Here is a 13,647-nt window from a genome sequence, read left to right as displayed (position 1 = left end):
TGAGGCGCTGTGATTTGAATGGAGAGGGTCCGGCCCGGTGGCGAACCTTCGACGGAGCCCAGGGTGGGTGGGTGGGTGGGACTGCGGCGCCGGGCCCCCCTTGGAGGCCCAGGCCCGGGGAATTTTGTCCCCTCTGCCCCCCCTCTCGGCGGCCCTGTTGAAGAGTAGGACATTCTAGAAAGTGATGCACTATGATGCCCTTGCCTTTTTCACACTCATCAGATTCCCAGAGACCCATGGTCTTGCCCTTGCTTCTGGTAAGATAAGCATTATGCAAAATTTTGATCTGAATTTCATGGAGCCCTACATTAGGAGTGTCCTGAAATTCCAAAAGAAAACAACGAGAGAGCTCCTGCTCTGTTACCTCCATCCCCAAATGTGTGAGAAAAAGGGGGAAGGCCGCCATGCCTTGCCTAGATGGTACCACTTACAGAGTTAGTTATGATTGGCAGGTGTCTGCATGAAAACTGTATCCAAAGCAGTAAAAGAGGGGTACTATCGATCAGGACTTCTCAGAGTATGGATATAGTGCTGAAGTTGCATATAAGAGTAGAAAGATTGCTGAGGGAGTTGCCAGTTAGCTTGACAAGTAGATAAAGAGGGATACTCAATTGCCCTACACATTGGCACCCTTTCTGGTTCCTTGATGTAAAAGGGGACCTACCCTGTCTTGCAAGGAATCCTGGATTGTTCTGTATTTCCAAGAAAGGAGACGGGCCGGTCACTCTCTCCCAACCAATTACGCCACCATTCCCATGCCAACTTAAGCGTTTGCAAAAGCGGGGACAATTTTTTGATCCGAGACCTAAGGGAGTGGATTGCGTTAAATGCTAAGAAGGGGGAAGCAGCGACCTCCCACAAGTATGGAGGGGGCAAATGTAAAATACCCCGAGTGTAGCTCATGAATTCAGCGGAGAGCTACTGCAACACTGTATAGTCTAAGATCAGGCAAGTTAACTCCCCCCTCGTTTCTGTCCCGAATAAGTTTGTTATACTCAATTCTCGTCCGACGTGCTTCCCAAATAAAAGAGGAGATTGCCTCTTTATATGCTCTTTCATCTTTATGAGTAACCCAAAGAGGCATCATCTTGAGAGGGTAAAGTACCTTAGGGAGAAGGACCATTTTAACTAGGGCCACTCAGCCCAGAAACAAAATAGGGAAATCTTTCCAACAATGACAAAGATCCCAAACTGCCTCTAATTTCTTATATACATTTTTCTTGTACATAAGAATAACATCTAGGTGTAGATATACTACTAGATACTGCAGGAGGCCCTGAGACCAAGCCAGAAGAAAATCAGGCAGACGCGTGTATGCACAGTTAGTCAAGAGCACCATAGCTTCCAATTTCTCAAAATTAATCTTTAGTCCAGAGAAGGTATCAAATTTCTGGATATGGTCTACCAATAGAGGAATCCCTCAAGATGCCTGATCCAGGAAATCAGCATATCATCTGCGATGAGATTGATTTTGTACTCATGCATCCCGACCGTAATACCCTTCACCTCCATAGGTTGTCTGATTTTACTAGCCAGGGGCTCAATGGAGGGAACAAACAGCATGGGGGACAAAGGGAAACCCTGACTTGTCCCCCTTTCTAGTGCAAATATAGAAGTGAGGCCTCCAGTAATCAATATTTGTGCCATAGGCTTGCTATATAAGGCCCTCACGCTGTCAAGAACTCAACAAAAATATCACACTGCGGCAGCACCACCAGGAGCTGAAGCCCTTGAAAGAATACTTCACGTTGCCTTGTATCATATTGACCAGAGTCATACAAAGATCTGTACAAGTCCATGAATGCCTTTTGAATCTCTGACTCCCCTACTAGCATCTGCCCCATCTGGGATTTAATGTGAGTGATCATCTGCTTAGCAGGCCTATTTTGAACTAAAGTGGCCAGCAACCTGCCTGCCTTATTTCCCCATTGGTGAAGCTTATGCTTACATATTTGAATGTCCCTCAGGACCCGTTGATTCAAAATCTCATTGATCCGACCCTTTAATTCCCTGTAAGATTCCCGAGCACCCGTGTCAGAGCGTGTGGTCACAGTCCTGGCAGCCTGAAGTTACTGAAGCTGGGCGAGGAGCTCCCCATTCTGCTTCCTATGGGTACGAGTGGTGTATTCTATGATCTTCCCCCTCATCACCGCCTTACATGCCTCCCAATATGTAACCGGGTCCGTATTGCTAGGGTCATTGTCACTGAGAAAATGTCTCCACTCCTCCATTAAGAATGTCCGAAATTCTGGGTCCAAATACAACGTGGGGTTCATTCACCACCCTGCAGAAGCCCTCCCCTGTGAAAGTCCCAGGTCAACCCACATCATGCTATGATCCGACACAACTCCTGCTTCAATTTCAGCTGTGCGGGCTACTGAAAAAAGAGGTAAAGTAAGTAAAATATAATCCAGCCTAGCCTGGACCTTGTGAACATGGGAATAGAATGTATAATCACGAAAGCCTGAGTGAAGCACCCGCCAGATATCCACCAGGTCCAATTCGTGCTGTAAAAAGCCTATGCCCTTGCCCTCCATCCCTTTAGGCCACTTTTTCAGAGGATTACAGTCAACAATCGGATTCGCTGTAATATTAAAGTCACCCCCCCCACCCCCACCCCACCACCAACTGATAATCTCGAAGTGGTACCTGTGCAGCCAACAATGCAGAGAAAAATCTATGAGAGTGCACATTTGGGGCATAAACAGAAAATAGGGCTACTCTGTGTCCTTGAAGAATTCACACCCAAATTACAAACCTTCCCTCTGGGTCCTGTATAATCTTATGGCGCACACTGTCTAGTGACTTGTGAATGAGTACAACCACCTCTCGCTGTCTATTATTAAAAGAAGCAAAGGCAAGTTCCCCTACCCAATTTTGTTTCAACTTGGCATGTTCTAAAGGGTAGAGATGATCTCATCTACATTAAGAGTGGCCACTCGCAAGCTACCCATCCCACCACAATAACACACTATCTTTGAGAAACCAGAACTCTGTGATGTCCCCTGGGGGCGGTGTCCCAGCTAGGCCGCCCCGATGGGGTAAATGCATGTTTGCAGCTGCATGTATCTTAACAGCCACCCAGTCCCAGACATATGATAAATCAGCTTTTTCACCCCCCTCCCCCCCCAAGTATCAACTTTCAACTGCCCCCTAAGTACACCCACTCCCCCAGATAGCCCTTCCCCATATGCACACCTCTATCCATCTCTCCCCCGATCTACCCATACTACAAACAATCAACACAATCCCCAATAACCATACTGCAATCTTCCAACAGCATGCACACATAAGCCCACCACCTCTCACACTTATCCCCTGTAATCACCCACACCCCCCAAAGGTATACCAAAAACAAAACGCCTGCCTCCCCTCTACCCCCCTCCCCCTAAAGTAAAGGCATCATGGTATAACCACTCCAGAGCAACAAACAAACTCAGTTCTGGGAAACAGCAGTCTTAATTTAGCTAATGATACTGTCTGTCTGTGTGTGCTGGAGGTCCAACCCATTCGAAGCTGGGAAGTCTCACACTGGTGGGCTGCGCAGGTGTCTCCGCGTAAAGATCTTTATAGCCAGTTATAGGCAGAAATCACCCTGCCATCTTCTACAAATAAGGAGATATTAATGGTAGGGCCCCCAGCACAATGTATAGCTACCCCAACCCCTCCAGAAACTCAGCATCTTAGACAGCCAAATGATCAGTTCAATTGGTGGGAATGCCGCATTGTGAGCCCTGGACTGCTCTGTGGTTGTACATTACAAACTGCACTACATTAGTTAAGTTGAACTGTATGTGGAACCATATGTAGGTCCCCTCTAGATGACCACAGAGAGACTTCCACTGCAGTGAAGACCTAAACCAAGTATAGATTAAAGTCATCAGGTGCAAGGAGACCCCTAGGCAGGTGGGATCTTCTCCAAAAAGGCCTTCATTTCCTCCGCTTTAGTCAAAGCGACTGTTCGGTTGTTGTAGGTGATCCTTACACGAGCAGGATACTGGAAAGCAAATTTAATGCTTCTTACAAATAGCTGACAGCAATAGGGCACCAGTAGTCTTCTTTGCTTCATAACTCAGACTGAATGATCCTGAAATAGCAGCAAGCGGGAGCCTTTGTACTCCATAGATCACTATTTATTGTAGAGTTCCAATAACTTAGACTTAACTGCATAGTTCAAGTATCGTGCAATGACTGGCGTGGTCTCCCATTATCATCCATATGCACCCTAATGTGATGCACCCGCTCCACATGGACTTGACCCACCTCTGAAGGGAGCCCCAGGGCCTGCGGCAGCCAACGTTCAGCCAAGTCCACCAGATCGCTGTCTGGAATGTTCTCGGGGACATCAATGATACGAAGGTAGTTCCGGCATCCACGGTTTTCTTGATCTTCCACCTTATCAGATAGAATTTTTACTTGGGCCTCCAAAGCTCCGATGTGACTCTCTAGAGTGGCCATGAGGTCCTCCTGGGTGGAGACACATTCCTCTGCCTGCTGTATCCGACCTGCGTGCCCAGAAACACTACCTTTAATTTCTTGTACTCCAGCATGAAGCTTTGCTAGTTTGTCGTCTCATTATTGCAACAGATGCCGCATGGACACCTGGACTGTGTCTTCATGAAGGGCCGGCAGAGATTCAGCTTGCTACAAAGGTAAAGGCGACACCACCTTTTTCAGGGCAGAAACAGCTTTCTCCCACCCGGGTCTCGATGTCTTCACCGGCATACCTGAATACTCCAGTAAAAACGCCACACCAGAGCCCTATGCTTGTCTACTGGCAGCACCTTTGATTGTTTCGGAGGCTACTCCATGGAGCAATCGCCGATTAAACAGTGGCAAGGAGGTGAGGGGAGAGGAACCAAGCCGCCAGATGTCCGCTTAGACTGCAACCATCACATAACCACCCCCCCCCCCCCAGTCCATTCTGTCAATCCTCCTTCAAATGCCTCCCTTTTTGAAATCACTGAAGAGGAAACTGCACATCTTCTTTCCTCCTCCTCCAAACTCACTACCTATTCCTCTGATTCTATTCCCACCCATCTACTCAGCATTTTCTCTCCCTCTCACTGTCATCTCTTCCATCTGTCATCTCCTCAGTCTTGCATTTTCCACTGTAACAATACCTGATGCCTTCAAACAAGTTTGATTACACCACTCCTCAAAAAACTTGAATGGACCGTACCTACCCTTCCAGCTATCACCCCATCTCCCTCCTCCCTTTCTTATCCAAGCTACCTGAATGTGCTCCTTGATACACTGTCCTCACTTGGATTTCGGGGCTCTGTTCTTTCCTGGTTTTCTTCTTATCTCTCCCATCACACTTTAAGCGTATGCTATGGTGGACCCTCCTCCACTTCTATCCCACTATCAGTTGGTGTACCTCAGGGCTCTGTCTTGGGACCTCTTCTTTTCTCCATCTATACTTATTCCCTTGGTGCTCTGATCTCCCATGGCTTTCAGTATCACCTTTTTGCTGATGACTCCTAGATCCATAGGAGCCAACTTTTCAAAATGATTGGGGGTGCTGAATGTTTTTTTTTACAGGCAGTGCGTGCTCTCCCCCCCCCCCCCCCCCCCCCACCTTAAAATCCTGTCTGCTGCAATCTTCACCTGGGCAGAGGCAGCGCCACTCATAGGCTGCCTGCAACCTGCACCAGGACTTCTTCCCTGAACAGTCTCACCCCTCAGTCCCCCTGTACTGTGCAAATATAAAAAGATGCAAATTTAAAAAACTGACATATTTCAATCACTATACTATAGGTTAACAAATACAAATAAAACAAAAAATGGAAAATAGGATAATATCATTTTTATTGGACTAAATACATTTTTCAATTAGCTTTCAAATGCCAAAACCTCTTTCCTCAGGTCAGGACAGTATACTGCTGTTATGGTATTCTGTTCTGACACGAGAAAGGAGGGTTTGGTCTCTAAACATTAGTCAAAAATGTATTAAAATTAGTCTAATAAAGATATCACCTTACTTTCATTTTCTGTATTTATTAATACAGCTACCACACTACTTTATCCTAAACTAAAAATAAAATTCATTTTTCCTACCTTTGTGGTCTGGCTGTTTATTGTTTCTAATTGTGTTGGTCCCAGTCTCTTGTTTCTTCTTTCCTCAATCTTAACTCTCCCCCCTTTCCATCCAGCGTCTATCCCCTCTCTCCCCCCCCCCTTCCTTCCAGCATCTGCTCCCCTCTCTTCCCCCTTTCCATCCAGCATCTGCCCCCTCTCTTCCCCCTTTCAATCCAACATCTACCCCCTCTCTCCCCCCTTTCCATTCAGCACCTGCCCCCTCTCTTTCCTCTTTCCATCCAGCATCTATTTTCTCCATCCATGTGTAGTTTTTCTCCTCTTTTCCCTTTCCCTCATCTCTGTCAGTATGCATCTCCTTCCTCTTTCTTCACTCCCCTCCATCCGTATGCATCTCCTTCCTCTCTCTCTTCCCTCTCCTCCATCCATGTCCACCATTTTTCCTTTCTCTCCATCCCGCCATCCATGTTCATCTCACTTCTTTTCTTCCCTCCCCTCCATCCATGTCCAACATTTCTCCTCTCTCCCCTCAATCCATGTGCATCTCCTTCCTCTGTTTTCCCTCCCCTCCATCCATGTCCAGCATTTCTCCTCTCTCCCCTCTCCTCCATCCATGTGCATCTCCTTCCTATCTTTCCCCTCCTCCATCCATGTCCAGCAACTCTCCTCTCTCCCCTGCCCTCACCTGCATCCATGTATAGCAACTCCTCTCTCCCCTGCCCTCCCTTCCATCCATATCCAGCAACTCTCCTCTCTCCCCTGCCCCATCCATATCCAGCAACTCTCCTCTCTCCCCTGCCCTCCCCTGCATCCATGTTCAGCAACTCTCCTCTTTCTCCTGCCCTCCCCTGCATCCATGTCCAGCAACTCTCCTCTCTCCCCTGCCCTCCATGTCCAGCAACTCTCCTCTCTCCCCTGCCCTCCCATACCCTCCATCCATGTCCAGCAACTCTCCTCTCTTCCCTGCCCTCCCCTCCATCCATGTCCAGCAACTCTCCTCTCTCTCCTGCCCTCCCCTCCATCCATTCATGTCCAGCAACTGTCCTCTATCCCCATCCATATCCAGCAATTCTCCTCTCTCCCCTGCCATGCCCTCCATGTCTAGCGATTTCTCCTCTCTCCCCTCCCTCCTATCCATGTCCAGCGATTTCTCCTCTCTCCCCTGCCCTCCCCTCCATGTCCAGTGATGCCCCAAACCCCACCTGCCCCCCGTTCCAGTTCCAACCCCCCCTGACCGACCTGCCCAACCTCTTCTCCCTCAACAGCCCTCCTTGCCTTCCTACCGCCCAGCCAGCACTTAAAACACATTTTACCTGACTGAAGTCATGACTTCAAAAGAAGCAGAGTAGAGCAGGCTCGCCTTCAGCCTTCCCCTTCTCTCTCAGCGTCCCAGCCTCATTTCTTGTTTCCGCAAGGGTGGGACATTGATAGAGACAGGGAAGGCTGAAGGCGAGCCTGCTCTACTCTGCTTCTTCTGCAGTCACAATGTCAGTCAGGTAAAATGAGTTTTAAGTGCTGGCCGGGCAGCAGGAAAGCAAGGAGGGCTGTTGAGGGAGAAGAGGGCGGGTAGGTCGGGCTGGGGATGTTGGAACTGGAACTTCGGATGACTGACGGCCGGGAAAATATTGGGGGCCTATGCCTAGATCTACCTCTCCACACCAGAAATTTCAGCAGGTATCCAGGCCCAAGTCTCAGCCTACCTGTCTGACATTGCTGCCTGGATGTCTCACTGACATCTGAAACTAAACATGCCAAGACTGAGCTTCTTATCTTTCCCTCTAAACCCACTTCTCCTCTTCCCCCATTCTCTATCTCTGTGGATGACTCTCATGCTCCCTGTCTCATCAGCTCGTAACCTGGGGGGTCATCTTTGACTCCTCTCTCTCTTTTTCTGCACATATCCAACAGACGACTAAAACCTGTTGTTTCTTTCTCTATAATATCACCAAAATGTGTCCCCTCCTTTCTGAGCACACTACCAAAACCTTTATCCACACTCTTTTCACCTCACGCTTATACTACTACAACTTGCTTCTCACAGGTCTTCCACTAAACCATCTCTCCCCCCTTCAATCTGTTCAAAACTTTGTGGCACAACTTATATTCTGCCAGTGTCGTTACACTCATATTAGCCCTCTCCTCAAGTCATTTCATTGGCTCCCTATCTGTTTCCACATTAAATTCAAACTCCTCATACTGACTTACAAGTGCATTCACTCTGCAGCTCCTCAGTACCTCTCTACTCTTATCTCTCCCTACACTCCTCCCCTGGAACTCCATTCATCAGGTAAATCCCTCTTATCTGTACTCTTCTCCTCCACTGCAAACTCCTGATTCCATTCCTTTTATCTTGCTGCACCTTCCTGGGTCAGTATATCAAGCTCCAGCTCTAATCGTCTTCAAGTCTAGGCTAAAAGTCCACCTTTTTTAGGCTTCTTTTAACTCCTAACTCCTATTCACTTGTTCAGTACCCATATCTGTTTTATTATTCCCACCTTAAGTAATTCCCTTATTTGTCCTGTTTGTCTGTCTTGATTAGATTGTAAGCTCTGTCGAGCAGGGACTGTCTCTTACATGTTTAGTGTACAGTGCTGCATACGTCTAGTAGTGCTATAGAAATTATAATTAGTAGTAGTAGTAGTAAATTTAGATATTAAAATATGTATTATCTGCGACTATTTTGCTGACTTTTCTTTTTGCACGTTGTCTGACAATTAAAAAATCAGGCCCCTGGACTTGCCCTACCCCAGCCCCACCCACTGGCCTCCCCAAACAGCTAAGACACCGATCGACCATGATGGCAAGGAAGGGTATTCCTGACAGGGGGCAGAGCGAAAAAGCTGCAGTCACATCCTTAATCAAGCATCCTGACTCCTACAGTCTGGGATTATCTACAGGTGTTAAGCTTGATGTGCCCTCTTCAATGAGCCATATTACCCTAGGGGACTCCACAGACACAGGCACAGGCATTAGGTTGGGTCTTATTACTTCCTTGGAAGGCCTCTCTTGGTGATTGAGCATTTCCAATCAGCTATGATGGATGCCAGCCTCAGAGGCTAGGAAGCCCATTGTCAAGGAAGATAGCCCAAGGACTTGGGTCACTGGAGGAGACAGTCTGGCAACCGCCTGGTGGTGAGGGCCATTTGCCTGACACTGCAAACATTTCTTCCACTGGATCAAGGCCAAATGGTCCTGGTGATGTCAGACAATGCCACAGACATAGGCTATGTCAACTGGCTAGAGGGAACCCAAAGCTAACAAGTCTCAGAGGAAGTGAGCATATTAATAGCTTGGGTGGAGATACACCTGGTGGCCTTGTCTGTGGCATAGGTAGTGGGCATGGAAAATGTCCAGGTGGACTTTCACAGCAGACACACACTAGACTCAAAGAATTAAGCCAGGCAGAGGAGGTCTTTGAGAACATCATTTAGCATTGGGAATAACCAGTGATGAATCTCAGCCAAATACAGGAACCTGAAAGGTTCTTCAACCAAAGGAGGGAACATCACTCAGGAGGCATAGAAGCCCTGGTATAGCCATGCTCAAGGACTAGTCTGTTATATGTCTTTCCACCTTGGGATGTTCTGGGAAGAGTCATTCAGAAGACTGAGAGACACCTGGAACTTGCGGTCGCGGTCCTGGTGGCTCTAAACTAGCCAAGGAGACCATAGTACAGAGACCTAATGTGGCTGAAAGTGGAAGACCCCCTGGTTCTGCCCTGCATGGAGGCTTTGTTGGTGCAGAGACTGATACAGACAAAGGATGCAGCTCAATTTTGTCTTATTGCATAGCTCTTGAGAAGGCTAGGTTTTGGAAGAGAGGGTATTCTTCTCAGGTGATTGTGATTCTTTTGCATTCTTGAAAGACATAAACTTTCTTGATGTACATCTGGATTTGGTAGATTTTGAAGAGTGGATTCTGGAGTGGCAAATGGAGCTGTTGAGGGCATTAGTCTCGCAGATTTTAGATTCCTTGCAAGATGGTTTGGATAAGGGACTGGCTCTAGCTTCTTTGAAGGTGCAGGTAATGGCGCTGGCATGGTGCAGGGCTGGGCCTTGGGGACACACCTGTATGTGGTATGCTTTCTCAGAGGGGCTATTTTGCTTAGGCTCCCGAGACATCTGGTGACACCTTCCATGAATTTGAACTTGGTTTTGTTGGCTTTAATTTGAGCACTGTTTGAACTCATTCAGATCACCTCTTTAAAGAACGTCACATTGAAAATGGTGTTTCTTGTAGGGTATGCAAAGCATTCTTCACCCTTTCTATGAAGAAATCTTTCTTGATGGTTCATGCCCTCTGGTTCTATAGCTTCTCCCTCTTTGGAAAAGGAGTGCTTGTTCATTAATGCCTTTCAAGTAAGTAAATGTCTGTGTCATGTTTCCCTTGTCCCTCCTATCCTCTAGGTATATATATATATTTATATCTTCAAGTCTTTTCTCATACAACTTCTGGTAGACACTCCACAGCATTTTGCTTACTTTACTCTGATAAATCTACATCATCATGAATGGAAGCATTTTGCAAACTACCTTTCATTATTACATATTTCTCTGGCCATACCACTCACCTTAACAAAGGATTCAAGGAGATAGTTCACTGTAACCCAACCCAAAGATCCTTCCTCATTCCCAGACAGGATGCGTGCTCCACGGAAATCCAGAGGGTACTGTTTAATGGTCTTGGAGATCTCATCAAAGACCTGATTTGCCTGTGTGTTATTCTGCTCCCTGAAAGTTACAAAAGATTTTATTGAAGTTCCATCAGAGTCTTGAATTTTAGGATAGACATCTTTGTCATATACAGAATATATTTTAAATGTGTGTTATAGTCATGAGGAACTACACAATCCCCTGCTTATACAGTCTTTTAATGCTCTTTCAGATTACTGTGAAGGTGGCGAGATGGATAACCAAATGATGCTATATAGATTTAGTCAATCTGGCAAAGAGACAAACGCAATGGATAATCCGATCCTCTTTTTCCGCCACTTTTGTATGGATAAAGGACAGAAAAGGAGAAAGAAGTCCAGAATGGAGTGAAGGAAGGGGAAGCTATATAAAAGGGGGAAACCATTCGTGCCATGCTTGGTTATAATTAGGAGAATGAAGATAAATATTTCTATAATATCTCAAGAAAAGAAAAAAAACAGGGCAGCAGGTAAGCACTCCAAAGAGGAAGAAAGTACTTTGGTGCTTGTAAAAGAAGGTAATTTTATAAAGCATTTTCCACCTTCATGGTTATTATAAAACTGCTTGGCCAAATACACACATATATGTAACAAGTTTATGCTTACTTACGTGCATACCTGGGGCCTGGGGGCGGTGTTCAATCTATCCATGTATTTTTTAAAACACAATCTGTTATTAAAGGTCTAACTTCTCACCCTCATTATACTGCACCACAGCTGGTTTATTGTAATGCTGTTTTGGCAGGACAACTAAAGAAACAATCCAGATGGTTCAGAATACCACAGCTTTTAGGAAGAACACTATAGCTATATGGAGGGAACTTCATTGGTTGCCTATTACTTTAAGGCTGAGTTCAGACATCTTTCTATTATGTTTAAAGCATTTCAAATTAAAGGCCCTTTCTATTTAAGGGATAACTGCATTCTAGACAAGAAGCAGTATTTTTTATTTCTCGCATGCATGCACTAAAATAAAGCAAAACCAAAGGCAGGATCTTTCCCTGCAGCAGCTCCTAGATTGTGGAAAAGTTTACCTGCTGAAATTTGAGAACACCAGAATTATCTGAGTTTCTGAAAATTGTTAAGGCTTGGCTGTTTCCATAATTTTTTTTTATCAACAATTCATAACTACATAAGTACATAAGTAATGCCATACTGGGAAAAGACCAAGGGTCCATCGAGCCCAGCATCCTGTCCACGACAGCGGCCAATCCAGGCCAAGGGCACCTGGCAAGCTTCCCAAACGTACAAACATTCTATACATGTTATTCCTGGAATTTTGGAGTTTTCCAAGTCCGTTTAGTAGCGGTTTATGGACTTGTCCTTTAGGAAACCGTCCAACCCCATTTTTAAACTCTGCTAAGCTAACCGCCTTCACCACTATCTCCGGCAACGAATTCCAGAGTTTAATTACACGTTGGGTGAAGAAAGATTTTCTCCGATTTGTTTTAAATTTACTACACTGTAGTTTCATCGCATGCCCCCTAGTCCTAGTATTTTTGGAAAGCGTGAACAGACGCTTCACATCCACCTGTTCCACTCCACTCATTATTTTATATACCTCTATCATGTCTCCCCTCAGCCATCTCTTCTCCAATCTATATAGCCCTAGCCTCCTTAGTCTTTCTTCATAGGGAAGTCGTCCCATCCCCGCTATCATTTTAGTCGCCCTTTGCTGCACCTTTTCCAATTCTACTATATCTTTCTTGAGATGCGGTGACCAGAATTGAACACAATACTCAAGGTGCGGTCGCACCATGGAGCGATACAACGGCATTATAACATCCTCACACCTGTTTTCCATACCTTTCCTGATAATACCCAACATTCTATTCGCTTTCTTAGCCGCAGCAGCACACTGAGCAGAAGGTTTCAGTGTGTTATCGACGACGACACCCAGATCCCTTTCTTGGTCCATAACTCCTAACGTGGAACCTTGCATGACGTAGCTATAATTCGGGTTCTTTTTTCCCACATGCATCACCTTGCACTTGCTCACATTAAACATCATCTGCCATTTAGCCGCCCAGTCTCCCAGTCTCGTAAGGTCCTCTTGTAATTTTTCACAATCCTGTCGCGATTTAACGACTTTGAATAACTTTGTGTCATCAGCAAATTTAATTACCTCGCTAGTTACTCCCATCTCTAAATCATTTATAAATATATTAAAAAGCAGCGGTCCTAGCACGGACCCCTGAAGAACCCCACTAACTACCCTTCTCCATTGTGAATACTGCCCATTTAACCCCACTCTCTGTTTCCTATCCTTCAACCAGTTTTTAATTCACAATAGGACATTTCCTCCTATCCCATGACCCTCCAATTTCCTCTGTAGCCTTTCATGCGGTACCTTGTCAAACGCCTTTTGAAAATCCAGATACACAATATCAACCGACTCCCCTTTGTCCACATGTTTGTTCACTCCTTCAAAGAATTGAAGTAAATTGGTCAGGCAAGATTTCCCCACACAAAAGCCATGCTGACTTGGTCTCAGTAATCCATGTCCTCGGATGTGCTCTGTAATTTTGTTTTTGATAATAGCCTCTACCATTTTCCCCGGCACCGACGTCAGACTCACCGGTCTATAATTTCCCGGATCTCCCCTGGAGCCTTTTTTAAAAATGGGCGTTACATTGGCCACCCTCAAATCTTCCGGTACCACGCTCGATTTTAAGGATAAGTTGCATATCACTAGCAGTAGCTCCACAAGCTCGTTTTTCAATTCTATCAGTACTCTAGGATGAATACCATCCGGTCCAGGAGATTTGCTACTCTTCAGTTTGCCGAACTGCCCCATTACGTCCTCCAGGTTTACCGTGAAGTCAGTAAGTTTCTCCGACTCGTCCGCTTGAAATACCATTTCCGACACCGGTATCCCACCCAAATCTTCCTCGGTGAAGACCGAAGCAAAGAATTCA

General features: G+C 46.0%; 1 protein-coding gene across 3 annotated transcripts in view; it reads right to left on the bottom strand.

The window, feature by feature from the left end:
• Positions 1 to 13,647, bottom strand: part of LOC115472398 (ectonucleoside triphosphate diphosphohydrolase 8-like) — a 454,313-nt gene that overhangs the window by 181,611 nt on the left and 259,055 nt on the right. For all 3 annotated transcript variants that reach the window (XM_030206671.1, XM_030206673.1, XM_030206672.1), the window contains exon 5: positions 10,610 to 10,769. In XM_030206671.1, coding sequence (XP_030062531.1) covers positions 10,610 to 10,769 — 160 coding nt within the window. The remainder of the gene's footprint in view (positions 1 to 10,609; positions 10,770 to 13,647) is intronic.

The sequence above is a fragment of the Microcaecilia unicolor genome, chromosome 6 (genome assembly GCF_901765095.1).
Source record: "Microcaecilia unicolor chromosome 6, aMicUni1.1, whole genome shotgun sequence".
NCBI classification, from domain to species: Eukaryota; Metazoa; Chordata; class Amphibia; order Gymnophiona; family Siphonopidae; genus Microcaecilia; species Microcaecilia unicolor.
Note: the sequence above shows the minus strand (reverse complement) of the source record. Positions and strands in the feature narration are given on the sequence as shown.